Here is a 22,954-nt window from a genome sequence, read left to right as displayed (position 1 = left end):
TCAACCTTCAGTGTATGAACTTTCTTAGTAATGATTTGTAAGCCAAGAAAAAGATGTCCAACTCAACACATGCAACCAGTAGCTCTGAACTCTGAACTCAGTAGAAGTTCTCCTCCTTGCCAAGGATTTTATACATACATTCTGTGATTTTTCCAGAGCCACCCCACAACTGGCAAGCATCAAACCAAATCTCTGCCTGAATGTTTCATTTGTTATAGCATGTCCATACAAAGACCCATTTTATGCTCCTGTACAAACAGAATCAGACATGAAAACTTCTCCTCTTTGCCAGGCACCAGAGAGAACCTTTGTTCAGCTGCACAAGAATTCAGTGTAACCAGTTCATACTTAAAAATCAGAGTGCAGCAGCCAATGTTCACCATCCCAGAGCATGGAGAGATTTGCTGGGGGGATTATATCTAAGCAGTTTTAAACACTAATGTGAAATAGCAAAATCCAAATCATTAGACCTGCATTTGCTGGGCTCTGCTCCCACCCAGGGCACTGTGCCATGTCCCTCCCAGAAAAGCATGCAGGTCCCTGCTCAAGCACTTACCCATTGATGCTTCCAGCCCTAATCTGCTCTTGGAATTGCTCCCCAGTGCCAGGCAGACTCCAGGGATTCCAGTGAGCACAAGCTGGCTTATATTTAAACCAGAGCAAAGCTGGAGCAAGGCTCTTTAGGGGTAACACAGCAAGGAGACTCCCTTTGGTCACCCTGTGTGGTACAAACTAGATGCAACATTAGCCTTTATACATAAGTACATACCATGTTCTGAAATACCTTTTTACCAAAACAGCTCTCACACACACACAAAAAAAAGAAAAAGTTATTGATAGCACTTCAGCAATCCCCATTTTCCTTTAAAACTCCATAAAGATTTTTGGCAAGACTCCCAACAAAATTTCAAGGACCACCATTACTTGGTGAACTGCTAACATATGAACAAGCCCTGTCAGATGCAGTGCCTGTTTGGCACATCCCTGCCTGAAGAGGTATTTCTACTACCCAGTTTTCAGCCCGCAGCCTTTAGTCACTCAGCCTGTCCCCTCAGGACACCTCCTTCCTCCCCTGTTGACCTGAGAACTCTTAGAGCTGCATATGGAATCACACGTTAATGAGGTGTCTACAGCAAAGCACAGATATTTTCCCACTCTCTCTCAGGGTATGGAAAAATGAATGTGAATGGTTTATGCAGTGATGGATCAAGCTGTCTGAATTTTGCAAGTCAAGGACATCAGATGCAATTCCCATGTCAATATTCATGTGGTCCCTCTCCCTCCACAAAGCCATGCATCTGATACACAAGCAACATTTTGTATCCCATGTATATGCGAAAACATCTTTCTGGGTGATTCAAAGCTATACAGAAAAGAGAAGAAGGACAAACAAAAAATCTTTAGTTAAAACTATTTCCTTTAATCTTGAACAAAGTGAAGTATCACAAAAGTTTCTGTAACAGAGGGCCGTGCCCTGCTCACTGATTCACAAAACAACAACGTTTCCATATGTTTTCATAAATACTTCTATTTTTTTTTTTTTGCCTTAATGCTGAATAGCTGTACACCTGTTACAAATTCCAGGTCAGCATTTAGTTATATGTTAAGGTACCTTTTCAAGTGTCCACCTTCCAGTATTAGCAGTAGAGGGCCAGTAAATAACACCATGCAAGACATCTGTGGCAATATTTGTTCCAGTCTCCATATGTGTCTTGACTAACATCTGTGCCTATCTCACAGAAGAATGTTTGCAGCTAGGAAATCCCCCTGAGAAAGGCAGAAAGTAAATTTTCTTGATTCAGACACTGAACATTTAATTCCTAAAACTTTATTTTCAACATTTCCTCGGAATGCAGTGTATGTAATATTTAGAGCTGCTGGCTTCCAGGAGACATTTGTCAGAGCCCATTTAGAAGCGATAACATCTAAAACATCTGCAGCTGGTTATAATGCATCAGGAAAATAAAGTTGTCTGGCCTTAGCACCGTGCCCATGTTTAAAGGAAAAAAAAAAATCAAAACCATATGTCTGCTCTTAGTTTAGCCTCAAGTGATCCATATTTCATAAGGTAAGTTACCATTAATTTTTAAACTCCTATGAATTGAATTCTACTAATTGGACTTCTTGGGTTTTTATAAAAATGCTTTAAAAAACAACCCCTTAAAATTCCCCAAATCCAGCTGGTTTTGATTGTACCAGTCAAACATCCATAATCTTTCTGGTAAGAGGAACAAGGTCCAGAAGTTATCATAAAAATGCCACGGCTGAAATACCTCCCTTGGCTTCTCCCCCAGAAATAAGTTTCCTGCAATTGTTTTATTCAGCTTATCACCATTATGGTTGCACAAAATGACATCCCTTCCCAAGTAATTTACATTGTGGGTTTTAAATTTAAACTTAATCTCAAATAAATAGTGGCTTACTGCTTCAAAAGAAGTACACGAGAGCAGGGATTTTAAATCAGTCAGGAACTCAGTGCTGACCCAGGTCCTCCATTCCCTCTGAATGAAAGCCATTCAAACAAGGTGATAGGATTTTCCTGCTGCAAAGGTTCTTGAGCTGCTGTTCCTGTGGCCCAAACAGGCATTCCTGAACGTAAAAGCTAAAGCCAGCTTAAAAAAACTTGTGCTACAAGGTAGGCAAAAGTGTTCAATTTAAATAGCAAATGTTCAGCACAATTTTGTGGCCTCTGTGCACAGCTCAACATCACTAAGGACACCCCACCAGCCAGATCCAGACCAAGAGCACTGGGAGAGTGATGTACTGCAAATGGAAATCCTCTAAACAAACACACAACTTGTGCTCCGATTGCAGTGAAATGGTCCAAAAACTATGTAAACCTTCCCCAAAAACTCCATCTTCCCAATAATTGTTGTTTTGTGGGTCAGAGAGCAGCAACTGTTCCCACAGCCATGACACTGCCTTGTCTTTTAAATGCAAGCAGCTCTAAACTTCATTTTACCTCTGTGCCCTGAAAAAAGCACCTCTCACAAACCAGGCAAATCTGCAAAACACTCTTAAAACCAGAGCAGGAACAGAGGAGCAAGGTTTGTGCTAAAAACCTGACCTCTCTGGGCAAGATGTTTTACAAAGGAATTATCTAGCACAGTGATGGAAGATGCTGAGCACAACGTATTTTGAGTTCTTACCTCCTGTGAAACTTAAGGGAGATAAACAGCCCTGTCAAACTTTGTTATCTTAGGAAAAGAAACATTTTTTCTCAGTGCCATGGATTAATGCACTCACTGCCTTCACTGTTTAGACTCCGATCTCAGTGCAAAGTTTGTAAGAGCTGCCTCCCATCCTTCTTTCAGAACACAAAAGACATTTAAAGATTTGTCTTCTGCTCCCACTTGCTCCGTAGATGCAGTTTCCCAGTAATGCTTTTGCTGACTGACCCCTCAGCAGGCTTTCCCATTACTTAACAGTAATTGCACAGCAAACATGGGCACAGTCATCCATTCCCACTGTTGAACTTTTAATAAGGAAAGATAATTACACAGCTTTTGATACACCAGAAGATTGCAGAGCAAACAGAAAACAATTAACATTTCACTTACTGTGAAAGAATTTGGGATGATGTACGTGACAACAATGCTCTCTATAACCACACATTTGTTTTCAGGCCAAGTTCTAACCTGACATGCTCTTCCAAATTCCAGTCAGAATTGGAACATCAGCTTTATCAGCTCTTTCACAGCTGCTCATGGGTCTCGGCAAAAGCAACATAAACTGACAAGGTTCTCATTCTTTTTTTTTTTTTAACCTTTTGCAACTTCACAGAGCTGAGCAGCAAAATGCCAAAGCCAACGGCAAGCTCAGGAAGGCACCAGTGCACTGACTTTATCTTGGAACCAGCAGTCAAGGTTTCCTAACACTGGCTGAGTCAAGGGGACACTGATTATCATCTTCCTGCAGAAGTTAACTACACCAGCCAGGAAAAGGTGACAACATCCACTGAAGCTCCTCCAGAACACCTGCAAAATGCAAGAACATCATCTATGCAGAACTTGGATTTGCAAAGGAAGCAGAACCAGAGCTCTCTTACAAACGTGCATTTTAAGCTAAGAACTTTGCTGCTACAGAAATCCACTTCCCTCCAATACACAGCCTTTTCAATTTGATACACAGAATATTTCTGGTTGCCGTGTGCCTTTAAAGCACTAAAAGCCTGATTAGAACCCAGAACAACAGCACTCAATCCATGTCAGTACATACATCCAAAGTCAGGACAGGGTTTGGCTTTGAGGCTCTAACCACTATTTTGGTGGCAGAGAACCATCTCTTCTCACAGAGCTTGGCAGGGACAGACCCAGGACAGCACAGCTTCTCTGTCTTTGGCACTTGTGACCTTCAGATCACCTCAGCAGCACACTGAATACTTGCAGCACCACAGCTGAGTGAGCAAGCTTGTCACACAGTGCATTTTTTTCTGTATGATACAAAATCTATGATCTATGATCATCCATCCAAGTCTTTTAGAAGCAGACACATGTTCTGCAAAGCAGAACAAAAGCATTCTAGATGGCTGTTAGTCTGTTGTCCTATGCAGCACTACCTGCTCGGACATAGCCAGGGATTTTAGAAGTGCCCTAGAAGAATTTGCTTCCATTACTGCTGAAGAACCACAACTACACAATTGCAAAATTCTAAAGAGTGACTCAATAGCAGTGTCAGTTCACAAAAAGGCAAACTACTGCAAAAAACCCTAACCATTTGTTTATTTGAACTTCTCTGTAACCCACAAGCAGCACAATATTACTTTGTAACTCATAACAGGCAGTAGATCAACTTTGAAAGGAATGTATAGTCAGCTTTCAAAAGACTTCTACAAAATGCCCGGAACATTTTAATAACTTAATTCTGACTTAGAGAAATCTTTAATTAACAGAGCATTTAGAAAGCATTTTCAGAACAATCTGGAATCCTGTGGAATGTGTTAAGGCCTCCAAGGAAGTCTGTTCTGCCTGAGCTGAGATCAGTCATGACTTAGAAAGGGAAAGCAGCAGTCAGAAGCAGGCAGCATCATCCAAACCCGAACACACAACTCACCTGTTGTCTTGGTATTGGCCTCGAGAATTGCCCCTGCCACTCTTTTATCACTTCATTTGAGGAATTTACCCTGTTTTTTCCACAAAGATGGCATTACCCAAATCACAGTCATACAGGACTTGACTTACAAGAATTAACTGCTGCTTACTTTTACACCAGCAAGCCACTGCTAATCCATGCTCCAGCAAAAAAGCAAGTGAATTAGGTCAAGGGAGCTTAAGTGTTGCATAGCACCTTATATCCACAACTCAGACAGCATTTCCTCACCCATGAGCAAGAGCAGACAACAGTAAGTCAAGTCCAGATGGCCAAAGGGTTTTTGTCTGGATACCAATGAACTTTCATTTACTCTTTAAAGAAGGCTTATGTCTTGAAATGCCTTATCAAGTACTTATTTAGAGGAGATTATACACTGCTGGGTGCTGTTTTGTAACTTCTTTCAACTATAACCTTTCCAAAGTACAGCCAGTCCCCTTCTAGCAATAGAAATGATGATAGAAATAGATGGAGCAGCAAAAGCTACAGCAGAGATACATTTCTCTTTCTGAAAACTGCCCATCCAACCCATGCCACTGTTTCTAGATGATGCCTTACACTGAAAGATACCAAAACACCTCGGTGTTTACAGTTTGTTATACATACACAAAAATGTTTACATGACAGACATTTCCTTTCAAGCTGCAGACCAGGAGAGAAAGCAGAGCTATTCTGACACATGAAAGCAAGAGAGAGGACACACAATCATCACCTCAGAGTGCTGCTTTAGTGCAGCCACCTTCTGCACCAGCTGCACGCTGACCTGCTGAGCCAGAACCTTGGAGCTGGGTGGGAGCCTTGGGAGCAAATATTCAACCCCACAGACCTGAAACACCCCCCTTGCTGACTCCACAGTGAAAAAACTAAGGCCACTCAGGCAATTCCACTAACACAGATTAGGAGTTATGTCAAGCACTGTGTCAGATCCATGGGATGCCAGCTTCTAGCACTCAGAGCCCATCAGCTTTCCTAGAGTTAGAGCCAAGTGTTCGCCCATCGCAGCCCACTCTGTCTGCTGGGTTTGGGATTAGGATGCTGCCTGAGGAGCAGATGAAGAAATGGATGTTTCTAAATCCCTCTGGAAAGCTGTTCTGCAGTATGTTTGCTAAAGAGCCTGTTTGATGTTTCCACTATTCTGGCTGCAGATCACAGAAATATGTTACACACTGCCATGGATCGCCCGAGTCATTCTGCAGACCACAAGGAGGAAATTTTCATAACAAACTGAAGCCAAGATTACTTTGAACCACAAAGGACACTTAAAACTCAAGGAGCTTCAAGAAACTAGGTGATATCTTCACAACTGCTGTCTCTCCCTCCCTGCTTTTTCAAGTATTTCTTAATCTTAAGACCTTTTGGAGGAGGTTCACTGTTACACAGAGAGTTCAGCCTTATTAGGGACTAAGCAGAATTGCTAAAGTCCACATTAAATGCATAAACCCAGACATGCAATTAAAACCTTGGATTAAATTTCATTAAATTTTAAGAGTACACTATAACCAATCAGTTTTCAGGTCTTGTCTGCCAACCAGTCTCCTCTTCTGAGGAGCCACTGAGAGGTTTTAGAGGCTTTAGAAGCTTTTCACCCTGTGATTTCAAACAAGATCCAGGTGCACGATCTGATCTCATTATTTAAATCCCGACCCTTCTTGCTGGCTGCACACAGCACAGAGCCAAAGCAGGTTGCACACACACTGAATGGTGATGTGTTACATGCTGCTCTTGTTTAGGAAGCCAGAAGAGAATCCTAACTGCATAATCCAGCAGCACTGAGCACAAGCCCAAACTCATTCATGCTAAGCTGACAAAGTTCCTAAGCAGGATGGAAGGAAATTTCCTTTGGTATTCTCTTCCACCTCATGAGCAGAGATCACTGCAGATGATGAACAAGTCCACAGTAATATCACAACACTTCACCAAGAGCTACAGCTTCCACCACCCTCAGCAGAAGAGAGAAAACCCCAGACTGGATCTGCAGACACAATGTGAATCCATTTCAAATGGATCCTGCTTCCACGAGCTTGAAAACATTTTGCTGAAGACACCATGTCATTGTGAAGCTGTGACTCCCAAATGAGGTAAGTTGGTGCTCCTCTTAAATGTTTAGACCTTTAGCAATTGCTAGGAAGTAAAAAGATTAACTATAATCAAGGTTTCAAAGTTCCTTTCACAGCTCTGACAAACTAAGGAAGAGGAAAGGATCCATAATCTCATGCCTGAGCCAGCAGATTCAAGAATGAAACAATTACAGAACTTAGAGACACCACATATCAGACTGAAAACACCAAGATCTTTAAATATGGGATTCAGTCACCAGTGAAAATCCAGATGTCCCTTTCAGAAATCCATGCAGTACTGGTGACACAGTACAGAATCTCATTATTGCACTGCTGAGAAGCTCCTTTTTTTTTTGGTACAAGTACCAGCAAACAATTCAATTTTTAAGATATTTTCTACAGAGCAAATTTAGGGAAGTAAAATAAATATATACTTTCAGTTTGGGTTACTTTATGGGAAACAGTCTGCCTTTGGGTGTTTTACTTTCTCCTTGCAGACTTTCTGACTAGGACTCCTGTGTGCTATAGAAATCAAATCAAATCTCATGAAGCCTTCACTTTTCCCTAAAGAGCCCAAATAATTTAATTCTGTTTTTCCATTTATCTCAAGCATTATTCAAAAGCAAGAACTTTACAGGATAGCAAAAACCAGACCTAAAATAGCTTTAAAACCACTTAAATATGAGGGAAAACTCTGCCAAAAAAAGTCTAAATCAGGTAAATCACAAGTGTAGTGAGCTGAAGACAGTTATTTTATAACTTGCATTTAATTGAATATTGCTTGGCTTCTTGCATTATTTCTTTAAATATTAATAGCCAAATGTCTACTTTGCAGCAGCAGTCTAATTTTGAAACCAGTTAGGTAATTCTATGTAGCAATCTAATCTATCCTTTTTCTAGTTTTCAGGGATTCTCTAACATCTTCTGACTTCCCCTAATACAAGTTGTACTGAGCTGCTCTGACAAAAACATTTCAGAGGGGAAAACAAGCAGTTTTCATAAACAAATACTGGCAAAGTTCAAGTACAGGCATCAATTGTGATAAAGGGAGCAGAGCATTTTCATTTTGTTCCCATTTATGTTGAATAGCAAAAATTTTGGAGCACTCCAACGTAAGTGACAAGATATGAACAACAGGGTGAGGCAGCAGAACATTTTTACAGCACTTGACTGATGACTAACCTATGATGTCAAGGGCTAAATATACAAGAAACTTGCAAGTCACAAGGCTGTGCATCTTGCAGCTCAACTTCCAGCTTTGTGCTTCCCCAGTGGGGTCTGTGGGCACTTTGAGGATCTCATTAAAACAGCTGGGTGTGACAGGCTTTTCACCTGGTTTCTACAGGTCTTGGTACATGGTTTATGTACAGTGGTGCCTCTATATTGCACACAAATCACTTGTACCTGTCTGCATGCTTTGGTGCCTGCAAAGAACACAGACATTTGTTACTCTGGATGGTCAAAGCAGGGAGGCAAAGTCTACTGAGGGCTGTAGCTACTGCACTGCAGCTCTTGAGTAAAAGCTGTCAGTGATCCTGGAGAAGGGCAGCAGGGTTCCATCCATCCTCTTCTTCCCTCCAGCCCAGGGCTTGGAACACAAGTACCAGAGTCCCACATGGCTGGTGCAGAACTTGGGGCTGAGGGCTGTGCTCTGACCTCAGCATCCTTCACAAGGCAGTCGATGCCAAGGATGGCTCTGAAGGGAGAAGGAGCTGACAAATCCCACCCCAAACACGAGCACACACCTCACGGGCTTGACTGGCAAGAATTCTGGACCCAGGATGTCAGGTCTGGAGAGACTCAGTTGGTTTCTGAGGATCAATCCCTGCCTCAGCCCTTAAACCCACAAATTCACAAAAACATTGGGTACCAAAGTCTCTCACTTCCTGAGGTTTTCAGTTCACCCTGAGCATACAAATACCTGCATTATGTAACACCTGCATAACACAGACAGCAATCGATTCAAAGGGAAAACAGTTTTCTGCATGAAGAAGAAATTAAGGGGAACACACAGAGAAAGACAGCAGTCATCCTCTCAGTTAAACCTCAGTTATTTGGAAGACAGCATGTCAGCTACATACAGACATCCCTAAAAATAACTATTTTCCATTCCTACCCTAAACCTGACCCATAAACCACTACATTTCTCACGTTCTGTCCATTCAGCTTTTTCTTCACACAACCATATTTCTTCCACTTCATCCTGCAGCACTGGTCCCACTAATCACTGACATATGCTCCAGCACAGAGTATTTCCTCTGGCATGCTCTAAAAAGAAGCACTGTCACCAGAGCAATATAAGTGCTGGCAAATATGGTCTGTCAGGTTTTGTTTTCAAGGACTATAAAAATAGACTTCACTGCATTAGGCTTGAAAACTCATACCCTCTAGAAATAATTTCTAAAACAAGTTTTCACATGACTTGTTATTGTTTTCAAGTATCCAGAGAGAAAATCTGTTCTTTTCTATTTAATTTCACATTTTCAGGTTAAGCCAATATTTGAGTTCTACTACACAACTGACAATTCCCAGCTAATTTATCAGCAATGCCAGTGCTCTCTGCTCACGCATTCATGACAATTCATAGCTTCTCAGATGCATTTCTACCAGGAGCAGCCACTTATTATAAAAATATCAGCACTTGAAAAGCCATAAAACATCAGTTGTTTCCACAGCTTAGGCCTTTCACCCAGGGTGACCAGGATCAGTTTATGCTGATAACAGCTTTGGCCAAGATGCACAGAAAAGGATGTTGGCACAGATTGAGGTTCAAGACACTTTCTTGTTAGTTTGCAATTGCTTTGCCAAGGACTCTTTTTCTGTAATCAGCAGGCCCAAGTTCCTATTTGCAGAAAATATGACAGTACAATGAATGAAAACTTGTTATGTTTTATACAGCTTTTACACAGATTCTCTGCAGCAGTCAAAATCAAGGACAACACAAGTAGGACCTTCATACATTGCAGATAAGACTTTTCCCATTTTCCACATCCCCATTAGCAGAGCATACAGTTCACATCTGAGGATCAGAAACAATCTGGGGCACAATGGGTCAAGAATCACATTTCCAAAAATCAACTGCAACAGCAACAGTGATAACCTGGATAGTTCTCTGGTCTCCATACACATAACCAGACACAATTCTGCCAGTTTCTACATAAAAATCCAAGGTCTTCCAATACTTTACAGATATTTTTGCAGTTTACTTCCATGCCCTCAGTACCAAGCAAGCAATATAATCTTGAGAAATCTCACTGCAAACACTTTAACTGTACCAATGTAACTTCTTCACTGCTGTCAGTAAGACCTGTGAGCAGATGCTGGTTTTCTGAAGGGACACTTTTTTCCTAGGCTAAATTAGTACCTTGAATCAGTTTCCAAAACAGCCACACACATAAAAAAAAAAAAACTAGGCAGCATGCAGCAGCAAGATATCCATAGGAGTTTTAAATATTTCTGACACAGTAAGCCACAGCCTGAGAATCAAAGGGAAGTGACAGCCCAGAGTGTATTTGGTGGATCAGCAAAACCAACATGCGCAGGAGTGGAAAAAAGGAGTTATTCCTTCTTACTTGGCTATCACACATAAAAAAAAACCACTGGCAACAGGCCACCAGGGAGATAAATGAGAAAACAGAAGATAATCACAGGGTTCACTTCTTTTTGAGATCCTGAATAAGCCTGTTACACAGTGGCTAACATGGACGGACAGGCTAAATTTAAGTGACCTTCTGTAATGTTACAGAAAATTACTTGCCCAATGAAAGCCTTTTACAACATCATTATGTCTGTATTTATCTCTTTTTTGGTGTTCTGATTTTCTTCAGTGATGGAATATATTTTGCTTGTATTTATCTGAGCTGAAATTACAGTCTCTAAAGAGAGCCACTTCCAAGGAAGCAGAGTTAAGATTAAAGTCAGTCTGACCAGGAGTGAAGGAGCTGCTTACTCTTTTAAAGACATTATAAAAACCCCAGAAAACAAACAAAAAGAAATCTTATGGGATGCCAGTCCTGGTTGTGGTTATTTTTATACCATACTCTAGATCAAAGTCACTAAGACTCTTATTTTTCAAAGGAACATCATACTCTAAGACATCTTTGAAAACTTTGGTCTAAGTGTTAAGAACACTCAAACTCTGTTTCACCTGTTTTATTTATTAAGAAACAGCTCATGCTTACTAATCCCTGTGAACATTTCTTCTTTGGACTTCATCTGAAGGCTGGGAAACATTAGAGAAGATCAAGAAAGGAAAAAAAAAACTAGTTCTTTGCCATCATGCAGAAAAATGGTTTCCTTGCTAGTGTGATCAACTAGGTAAAAGTAACTTCCCAAATGAATCTGAACACAAGTAAAGGCAACTTACAGAAAAACAAGCCTATGTGATCTTGCACTGTGAAAAAAAACAAGACTGGCTACTAGGGGATTTAAATATTAGATCTTCTGAATAATCATAAGCAGAGAGAGAACAAAATTACTTTCCTTTGAAAAGTCACCTTAGCTTGCACACATAGCTGCAAGCAAAGGATTTCAGGCTTTAGGGATCAAGCAGAGCAGAACTTTTCATATCAACTTAAGCTTGTAAAAAAACCTCAGTTGTTCAGGAGGGCTGCAGCAAGGCAGCTCTGTGTGGAGGAGGGACAGCTGACAGTGTTTACAGATAAGATCTGGTGAAGTCCCAAAACATCACAAGACCTTATCTAACAAAGACAAAATGCCCATCTAACTGGATTTTTTGAAAGGGAGAGTATTCAAACAAGAAATTCCATGCATCCAGAAAATTAAAATTCTTGCAGGAGACAGATTGATTTACTGTTATTCTGTGAATCTTTTATTTTTATGACCAAATAGTTCTGCAGCAGGAAGACAGGGTTCATTTACAGGCATCCAAGTTTAAGACACGAGTTCTTTTTGTTTGAAATTTAACCCCTTTGCTGGTCATTATTTCAGTAAACAGCTGCATTTTCTGTGTATTTAAAAAAATATATTCTGATGTGCCTTTTGGAAGTTCCACTTCAGCAGTCACTTTGTGATCTGCAACCACAAGGAACAGGACAAGTTCTTCTTTGAAAGCTACATCAGGGAAAGGTGTCAGGTCACCACTGGATCAACTACACATGGCACACGCATGAGAAATACTCATTAGTGGTGAGGGGAGATGCTTTGATCAGAAATTAGTTACCTCTGGGCAGAAGCAATTTGCAGCCTAACAGGGAAGGATGTCAGCATTCACTGTTTTGAAAGACAGTTTTTAGAAATTCTTTCTGCTACTTGTGCTAGCTGCGAAGGAAAAAGATATTAAAGCTGAAAAATTAATAAGAAGTTGAGACTGGAAGACACAGTCATCTTATTTGGTGACATTAAGAAGGAGCTTCTCCACCAAGCTGGGCAGCACAACACAGTCAAGCCTTCCTAGACTCCATCCTCCTTCCCCTCCTTTGCTTTCTACTTCTGACAGAAGAAAGAATCAAAATATCCACGAGTTACATGAGTTTGCTTAAAACAGGGTTTCCATTTTAAACCCTCTGAATGTACTCATGAGGGACATGATTTGCAGTAAAGCTGGCAGCCTGTGTTTCCAGAAAATGACAGGGGGACTAAATAAAACCTTTTCATTCCTGTGAGCTGCAGAAGACATGCCATGAATGGTCATCAGCTTGAGGAAGATAACTTGGCAAAGTGGGAAGGCATAAAGCAGTAGCAGAGGAAACTCTGTGAATAGGACAGGAGAGATTTTGTTTGTAATAAAATCAACAACTTTTCTACAGAAGCAAGTTTCTCCCTTGGATATTGGTCGCACCAGAGCACCGCCGATGCTCCACTGTAATTGTGGTTTAAAAGCCTTAATTATAGATATATGCTCTAGGGAGCTCTCTTATAACCTAGAGCGAAGATTAGAGAAAATGGAGGAACTGCAAAAGGGAAGAGAAGAGAGGTAATTATTTAGAAAGAAAAGCAAACTTAAGGACCAAAAAAATGGTAGACCTCCCTTCTTCAAAGCTGCAAGCTAAAGCTTTATCAAGTTTATACAAAGAACAATAAGGAGACATGTCAAACAACTAATTTCTTGTATTTTAGGGGGTGCAGAGCTGCCAGAAGATCTCAGACACAGTAGAAGTTACTCTTCTACCCAGGCATTTGAAAAGGAGGGCTGCCTGGCAACTCTTTGTGCTCATATTGATTTACTGATCTGTAGCTTTCTCCAATCGTTTGCCAGACCCTGTAAATCTAACAAAAGAGGCAGAGTCTGACAAGTCAGCCATAATTTGATATCCACTACTACTTATATTCTTAACAAAGCTGTGTAGATAAACACTCCATTCCTTGTTGCCTATCCGTCACCCATGCAGGATAACACAAATGCAGGAAATACCACCACAGGTGTTGGTTACACTGATAAAAAAGATACCATTGCCACTGAGAGGCCAGGCTTCATGTGGAATAAAGCAGGAGCAGCAGCACTTACTGGCTCCCTGAGCTGTAAGAAGTCATGACCTGAAGGGAAAACCACAAGCACACTCTTCAAGAGATAACAGAGAATATGAAAGTTTTTTCACCATCACCAAGACAAAAGGCAGTCTGAAAGCAGAACATGAATTTTTAAAATTAGAAAATGCAGGCTATTATCCCTGGATTTGGAAATTAAGCATCACACTGTTACACTCTTGAAAGTGACTCAGGCACCAGAATTTGTTCAGGAGTCTGTGAAACATGATAAACAGATTCACACTATCCCCAAACTGCTAAAAATCCCCACCGACAGCTTTTGGTTCTGCAAACAATCTGGGGCCTGAAGGCAAGATAGAATGTCATTTATACAACTCTCTAGAAGCAGAGGAATCCCAGGCCAAGCTGTATCCAGAAGGAATATGCAAGTGGCCAAACTACACTAGGACTGACCAAAATCCTTCTGTCCAGGGAGAGGAGACCAAGTTAAGACAAAGTACAAATGTCAGGCAGAAAGGCTATTCTTGATTTGATTTCAGAATAAGAACAGAGAGCAAATTAAATTAACAGAAAGTAACTATTCTCAATCTAGCTCAGTCTGACTGAAGCAACATTTAAATAATATTTAAATTAATGACTACTAAAATAATCATTAATATGTGATTGTCATCACAGCAGACAGTTTATAATCCATTCAGCCTTTCCAGTCTTCTATACACAGTGATCCAGAAAAAAAAAAAATCTACACACCCACTCAGGTCACTTGACCTGAGGGGACCTATTACTAATAAAAAATTTCATATGCACGAAGTCACTGCAGCCACCTCTCTCCTTGAGTGTACACAGAATTGTGCATTATTCATGCTACTACTGAACAGAAGCACTGTTAACTCGGGTTACTCCACAGAGTTAACAGGATGGAAGCATGAAGCAGGATGGACACTAGAGAAGGAGAGTGTCCTCTGATGGCAAACACCACAGCAGCTTTGTTTACACGAGCATTTACACCGTGCTGAAGCACCAGGGAACTCGGCACACTGCACTCCGGTTGAGGTGCACTCCATAAAAACCTACCACTGACAGCTCCACTAAAACCCACCCGATAACAAGCTCACAGGTTGAAATAGCTGCTTTCATGGGCAATCAAAACAAATTCCTGCAGCACAATTTTTCTTCTACTGATATTTCCAGCACACAGCAGAATCCCTCCTCCCAACTCCGAACGCGCCCCACCAGCTCTGCGCTTCCCAGAAGGAAGCTGAAGGCTGCCTGCCTTCACCTGGCACTGCAAAAGGCTGCAGACAAACAGGAGCAGCATGCAGATTTGTTTTAACACCTGGATACAACTTCCTCAAAGTTAGACAGGGTCTGCTCCTACACAGTGTAAGCAAGGTTACAGCTGGCTCCACAAGGAAGCAAATACAGAGTGACAGGAAGGGAAACTGCAGCTCTTTTTCTAGTGACGCCTGTACCTGTATTCAAACAGGGAGTAGAACGTGGCACTATGTAACAAAGTCTGGTTGATAACATTTTTCTGCCTAATTTCACCAGCCCTCCTCACTGGTAATAAGTAACTTCCTGTTAGTTTTTCAGTCCTCGCAAGTCAAATACCTGGTAGTTATCTGCCAGGAAATCTATAACTGTGGTTGCTCTTAAATCAGTTGTCTCTTGCAATTTGATTCATATTCTTTCAGGAAAACCACACAGCTCTGGAGATCACCACATGATTATGGTTTTCACCAGTGACCTAAAATGCAGTCCATATGCCAGGAGCCAAAAAGTTTTGCAATAGAAATCTTCCTACCACGAAGAAAGGTCACCATTGTAGCAATTAAGTGCATATGGAGCATGTTTGAACAGTGAAACAGAACCACTTTTCCAATAACAGAAAGACCTGCTCAGTGATGAAGAACAAAATATAATAAACCTTTTATTTTCACACAGCATAGGAGACCTACAATACAGCCCATTTTGTTCACTCAGCTCTGTGTTGCCATTACAACAAAGATCACCACAATGAGACCTTGAGTGAAGGCCACTGAAAGCTTCAGTTTCTTTATAAACATATTTTCAAATTTTACTTCACACTTTACAGCTGTGAGATGGTTCAGACATTTCACTTCAGCTCCCTTTGCCAATCACTACTGCAGGACATGCTTACCTAGCTCAGGAAACCCTGCTCGTTTCACAAGTGCACTCCCTGAAGTGATAAACTTCAGAGTAGCCCACATTCAATCAGTCACTCTTAAATCAAAACAGGCTTGTTCAGCTGGAGCACTTGCACTCCAGTCTTTAGACGCCAATTGTTTTACACTATACTTACAAAAACAAGCTTTTCAAAGTTTCCCTTTACATCAGCTGATGAGTGCCTGGCAAACACAGCTGCCAACACAGCAGTGCCTCAGACAGGAGCAGCAGCAAGGTTTAGGACACGACCAGTCTCCCTGCCAGAGGAACCTGTGAAGTACAGCAAGCTGGTTGTCCAATTCCCTTCTGGCTGGCAGAGAGCAGAACAGGCGTTCCTCTAATTTTTCCCAAGGCCTTCTCCTCCCTCCCCACGTTTATCAGGCTCCCTCTTCCTTATTGGCTTTTGCCAACCACACCACAATGCTGACAAACCTTGACAACCTCACAGCTGCCCCCAGGTCAGAAGAGCAAAGCTGAGGAGGATGTGAGCAGCAGCAGCCTGGAAGGCAGAGCAGCATCGCTCCCACTCAGTCGTCACCAGGGTTGCATTTTCAGCCATGCTGGCTGGAAACTTTAGGCTCAATGGCACTAAAGCCAAACTTTATCGCCCCAAACTTTCCACCAGCAGCACCATCCCAAGGCATTTTTCAATCCCAAGTTTGCAGTTGGTTTCTCATTGCCAAGGAAGCAGCAGGAGGGTGTACCCCACATCACTCCAGCCGGCCGGCAGCAGAGGGCACCACACAATCACCGATGTGATTTATACACTTCCATCATGCTCCCGAGTTAATTTATTGAGCACAAATTACTGCTACAACAAGCTACAGGGTGACTCCATAAAGCATTCATCATATCAGATAAAAACGCACTGCCACAAAAGGCAGCTAATTTGCTACAGTGCTTTCAGCCAGCAATTCAAAGAAAAACCATCAAGCTTAGTATCTCTCCGAGCTCAAAGCCACATTCCCAGAACAGCAGGTTTCACACAGTGCAGATCTCCAGCCTGACCACAGAAGAGCAGAGCAGCCGCTCTGCAGAGCATTGAAAGCCACATAAACACTTGCATTAGCCCAAACATAAGCCACCAGCCCACAGCCTAACTCATCCAGGGTTTACACACTGCAAAGCTACATCCACATCAATTAAACATTTGGGCTGAGGATGCTCAGCAGCCTCTGAAGCAGACAGCAGAGATCCAAGAGACAAAAGAATAGCTGCATTCCTTTTGCTTCTTCCTACCCCCACACCCACAGATCGTATGTTTTTACTTATTGAATAGTTGTTAAAAAAAGAAAAAGATGAATCTACAGAAAAGTCAATCTGCATTCCATGAGCACACTGAGACACACATAGTGATGAGCAAACAGCACAGTCACGAAGTCAAAGCAGCTTCTAAGCTGTCAGCAGAAACACTTCAGTACCACGATGCCACCATCCCCATTTAATGCCAGACCTGTTACACACCCCAGGACTTCCCAGATCATCTCCTCTGCTGAGCCACTGTACAGAGTGACAGAGGCCACTTCTGAGCACACAGCAGTGAAGTGAGGACTAACTCAGAGCTTCAGCTTTTCTAAGGAGATCTGCAGCATGACCTTGAGGCCAAGAGATGGATGACTTCTCTCCATCTCTCCTCTGTGGAGGGAGAAGCACTCACAGAGCTGCAAAAGAACAAACCCAAAAGCAGAAGGGAAGAGCAGATAACTCACCCTCCTTATTAAAGCAAGACACTATTTTCAGCCACCATAATGTTTCCCCTGAACATGTAAATACAGAAGCAATTAGCTGCCTAGGCATTTCCGCAGAAACCGTTTAGAATAATCTTCCCTAGAATATATTTACATCGTTTCTGATTGCTTAATTTTCTGACACATTTGTTCTGGGCACTAGAAAGATTAAATAAAGCCAAATCACCTATAGTGATGTATATTGCCATCTTACTGAAGGTAACACACAGCACAGACAGACAACAAAAACTCCTCGGTGCTTTCAAACTTCAAAATTTTAGCAATAAGACAAGGTTCTAGGAATTTTTATAGCTTTATTTCAGCTGTTTCTTAAAATCTTTCCCCCTCTTCTGCTTTTACTCTGAGGGATAAAACTACTGACTGAAACAGCAGACACCATTTAAAGAGAAAGAATGAGCCTGGACAGAGATTTCATTGAAAAGCTCAATTCTGAAGTACATAGGAAATGTCCTCAATTCAAAGATTAGCCTGCACAAAAAGGCAAATTAAAGCCAGAAACAGAAGAAAATCTTTTCTGACTGCTCTGAATATATTTTTTCATTATATTCTCTCCGATCATCTGGAGTTTTTATATTAAGAAGTCAGCTCTTTCGAACAGCTTCAGGAACAAGCAGACAAACAGTATATTCATTTACAAGCTGGAAGTTGGTTATTACGTACAAAACCCATGAATGTTTGTCGGGACCAAGGAAGGGAGGCTGGAACCATTGATTGTGAGGATGCTCAAAAAACTCTCTGCAGTCAGCTGGCAGATACCTCTATGACAACAGTAAAACAAACCCACACAACTAAACAGAAAAACAAAATCACATTTGAGTTGTTTTTATTCTGCTTCATCTGAAATTATTTTTACCAAGACAGCCTGTTGTCCTTAAGGCTATGTTTTCCCTTGCTCAGTGTAACTGGAGCTATCATTGCAGGGCCAAATCATTCAAAAAATAAGCACATAACACAAATATATCTTCACTCACAGACCCCCTGCAGCCCATAACTCCACGTTAATTAGACTGGAAGATGAAGCCTTCAGCCTAAACCCCAGCAAGTCTGATTTACACAAGCGCAGAGAGGTTTTACTGTGAATTTTCCTGCGAGCTGCACAGGCGTTTCCTGCCCAGCTCCACACACCATCAAAACAAAAGCAGATCTCAAATCACTGACAGCTGCCATACTTTACAGAGACATAAAGAAAAATGGAACAGGCATTGTGTACAACACGGGCGGCTCAGGATAGCTGAACACCGAGAACACTGCAAGGACACAGAAATCAGCAGAGATACTGCCTGGCTTACACCTACCCAAAGCCTACAGTACAACGACAATTCTGGAAGACCAAAACCACAAAACCCAACTTTCCACTTTGAAGCCTCCTAAGAATAATTACCAACTTTCTCCTCGTTACCTCTAGAGGACACATGATTTTACAAAGGTCTTCATTTCGCCCTAACACACGAAGCTATGGAGCAAGGCTTGATTTTTACCAGTCATGCAAAGTAGAATCCCTGCACCCCACAGCAATACAAGCATAAGGCAATAACACCAGGAACTCCAGGCATGTAATGATCACTGTGTGATCAAGTCAAAAGGACTTCTGCACAGATTTGAGGATCTGCTGCAAATTTATGTTTTATGACAGGAAACAGCTGATCCCTTTCCCCAACAGCATGGGACAAGAGCATGGTTTTATCCAGACTTACACTAAAAAGCTTGAATTTGAAAAAGCGTTTCTTGGGGGAAAGAAGAGCTCAATCCCAGTTTGAGTACAGCTCTTTGAGAGCCTTCTCTCCCTCAGAGCAGAAATTGTCACAGCAGGTTTCTCCACCTTTACGGTGCAGTTACAGCAGGAAGTCTCCAAGGAGGGAAAGATTTAGACTACTAAGAGTTTTAAGTGGTTTTGAACAAGCGGAGCCTTTTAGAGTGGCAGCTGAACTGATAGTTACACAATGACATTTCAAGCTTTCAAGTCCCAATCATTCTTAATGGCACAAAGCTAAACCCAGAAGGGGACAGAGCTATTACACAGCCAAAAGTGAATGCAGCTAAACTGTGCTTCCAAACGTCTAATTTGGGCGATCCAGCCTTCCTAACTCACACACTACACAGACAGGTTTGGCTTTTAAATTTACTACTACACCAGTGGGACAAGAAAGGAATGCAGCCATGTGTTGCAACATCCTCAGGCCACATATCCGGCGGGCATCCTCTGCCTCTCAGGAAGAGTTATCCGCTTCTCTTTTCCCGAAGGAGCATCACTCCACTGACATAATCCGCAAGCTCCACCTGGTACTCTCTGCGAGCCCTCGCCCTGAGCTCTGCGGGAACGCAGAGTAACAGGTGATGTTTGCTCTCCACACCCTTCCAAGGCAGGTACAGAGAAATGGCACGGAGGCACACCCTTGGGAAACGGAGCTGCCGTTCTTTTCTGTGCACGGCTGGGACGAGCTCCCCTGCCTCGCTCCTTGGCGCAAGATGCGAAGACCTTGCTTTATTCCCTTACCACGCTCAGCCAAAAAAAGATAAGGAGACCTTCCCGTCCCCGCACCCGTGAATTGCCAAGAAAGTACCCGCGCTCGCCCTCCACCGCAGGCACAGGACACACAAACCAGCTCCTTCCCGGGGACCACAGGAGCCCACCCGGCTTCTCTCCCTGGCCCCATCCTCTTATGGGGGCGGCCGCCGCTTCTCGCCCCTCTCTGTGATGGGAGGGGTCGCGCCCAGCCCCGCACACGCCCCGTGCGACAGCGGCTCCCACCGGAGCCCCCCGACCCTCACCCAGCGGCTCCCACCGGAGCCCCCCGAGCCTCACCCAGTGGCTCCCACCGGAGCCCCCCGGCACACCCGGGGCCGCTCAGCCCTCCCAGCCCCCCCACTCACCGGCGCCTCGCCGGCCGCTGCCCCCGCGGCGGCCGCCCCGTCCCCGCCGGCCGCGCCGCCGCCCTCCAGCTGCCGCTCGCGGTACAGGGACCAGAGCCCCACGTTGGGCAAGAAGACGAGGGCGGCCAGCGCCAGCCCCACCGCCTGCAGCAGCCGCTTCTGCTTCCGCCGCATCGGAGCGGCTGCCGGGAGCGGGCTGAGCAGCGGGATGGGGCCGAGGAGCCGCGGGGTGAGCAGGGAGCGCGGTCCGGCCGCCCCCGCCGCGCTCCCGGAGCGCAACTTTCGCCCGCGCTCGGCGGCGGCGCCGGGCGGCAACTCCGGCACTTCCGCTCCGCTCGCGCGCGGGGCGTGGCCTCAGATGCCCCGCCCACCGCCCGGGGAGGCCCCGCCCCGCTCCCCGCTCATTACCCTGCGCTAATGAGCCTCCGCTAATGACTCCCCGCTAATGACTCCCCGCTAATGGCTCTCTAAGAACGGCGCTCCGAGGATGCCGCGGCACGGCGGGGTGTCTGCGCGGGCGCCGCCGGAGCGGGATGCGAACCGGCCGTCGGTGGGGGGGGAGTCACGGTGGTTAATTGGCTTAAAACGCCTTAATAAGGGAGGGAGCCCTTGGATGGGAGCGGGGACCAGGGTTGGGAGCAGCCTGAAGGTTAAGGGCTGCAAATGCTCCCCAAAGGGTCCGGGTGGCCCCCAAAGGGCTGGAGTTCGCCCCACGGGCACACAATAACCGGGGGATAAGCCAGCCTCCAGCAGGGATGGAGATGCCGTCGCCGGCCACACCGACAGAGAGCATCGCTCCAAATCCATCCCCATCCCTGGTTCGCATTAAAAAACACTGCCGTTTAGTCGGACGGCAATTAAGTGCCTTCAACTGTAACGAAAACAATATAATTTAGAGGCACAGGACAGCGTTTGGAGGGTCTTTTTAGGAAAAAAGCAATGGTGGCAGAGCTTTCCCAAGAATGGGGAGCGGATCCGTTTCCTCAATGAAGAGCACGCAGCCCCGGCGCTCAGAAGATGCTCTGCCAGCACAACAGCCGTGAGGCTCGGCTGTGTCAACAGCAAAGCTGCGACAATCCGGCGCCCTGCTGGGCGCTGGTAAAATAAATATTAGTTCTCTTCCAATGCAAACCCCGCAGGGAAATACCTAATTTCCTGGAGCGACAGCAAAAAGTCTACGGAAACCATTCTGCACCCCGGCATTTGCAGCTCTTGCCACCCTCGCCCCACATCAGCAAGTGGATTTAAACTTAAATAAACTTCCATAACCCACTAGATGGCATCTTCTAGCAGATTTCAGTGCCTGCTGCGAGAGGCAAATAATCAAGGAAAGCATTTAATTTAGAGAGCAGGTTAGAGTTCCTAAGTCTAACTACATGTTAAGGCAGCTTGCACTTTCATTTTAATTATCGATGAGAATTTGTCGCCAGCTGATTTCTTTACCAGAAGTGTTAACGCTTCCATTGTTTCGCCGTGGGAGGAGAAGATAGCGACCCGTGAAATCCCTTCACTCCTGCCTTTAGAGCAAAGTGTATTCCCTTTATCATCGCTGAATCACCTCCGGCAGCGCAGAGACTTAGACTGCTCCTGAATAATGCATAGCCACTAAAATTGTACAACAATAAAGCTACATATACATTACCTGGTACTGTGAGAATCCAGGCTGGAAAGCTACAATACCTCTGATTTAATGCTGCAGTGCCAGTGTACTGCCATATGGACCCTCATAATAACATCCACATCCCCTTACCTCTGCAAGAGCTCTTTGAAAAGTGGCTGTGAAATAGCAGGAGGTTTCGTAGGGATGCACACAGGCTGCCCTTGGCAGAACATCCTCATTTATATAAAGAAATGACAGCCACAAAGTTTGAGAGTTAATTAAAACAAAGCCACTAGCTGGCTTGACATATGTTTAAATTTAGGATTGTGAGCCTGCTCGCTAAATTAAATGTTTGCTTCACAAATTGGCTTCAGCGGAGTTGCACAAGTTTTAACTGAGAGCAGATTATGGCTGGTGCTGCAGGTAGATTAGTATTTTGTGTATGTGAGAGCATCCTAAATGATCAAACCATCTGAAGAGCCTCGTAGGAATTGAAGTCTGGCTGCTCCTCAGTGATCACTCTGGAAATGGATGTTCCAGGTCTTCCCTCTTTGCTTTAAGAGGGACTGAGTCCTGTTGGGCTTACCAATTAAAATAATTTATACTCCATGCAGCTGCCTTGGTCCCAAATAAATAGATGTTTCTTCTAGTAAAGGTAGAGTGTGTCTCCCTCTCCTCTTTCTCCTAAAGTGTTTTGGTGGAGACAGAGCTCTGATTTTGGCCTGTTGATGCAATGCCTTGGGGATTGATTGAGTACATGCAAAATAAACATGGATTTACATTTCTGAGAAAGGAGAAAGCCTGTGGCTGTTAAGCCTCTAACTGGAAAGGGAAATGGTGTACCTTCCCCAGGCATCTTTTCAAAACAAATATAGGATAAATTAATAGCAGCTCAATCCCTCTCTGAAGCTCTCTTTGCTAGCGAGCTGGGTTGCCTGGTTTGCAGCTCGTGTGCT

At 43.6% G+C, this 22,954-nt stretch overlaps 1 protein-coding gene across 1 annotated transcript in view; it reads right to left on the bottom strand.

The window, feature by feature from the left end:
- Positions 1-20,596, bottom strand: part of GALNT10 (polypeptide N-acetylgalactosaminyltransferase 10) — an 81,202-nt gene extending 60,606 nt beyond the window's left edge. The window contains exon 1 of the mRNA XM_053956202.1: positions 20,399-20,596. Coding sequence (XP_053812177.1) covers positions 20,399-20,572 — 174 coding nt within the window. The 5' untranslated portion in view covers positions 20,573-20,596. The remainder of the gene's footprint in view (positions 1-20,398) is intronic.
- Positions 20,597-22,954: the final 2,358 nt, after the last annotated feature.

Source organism: Vidua chalybeata, chromosome 15 (genome assembly GCF_026979565.1).
Source record: "Vidua chalybeata isolate OUT-0048 chromosome 15, bVidCha1 merged haplotype, whole genome shotgun sequence".
NCBI lineage: Eukaryota > Metazoa > Chordata > Aves > Passeriformes > Viduidae > Vidua > Vidua chalybeata.
This window is presented reverse-complemented; position numbering and strand designations above follow the sequence as displayed.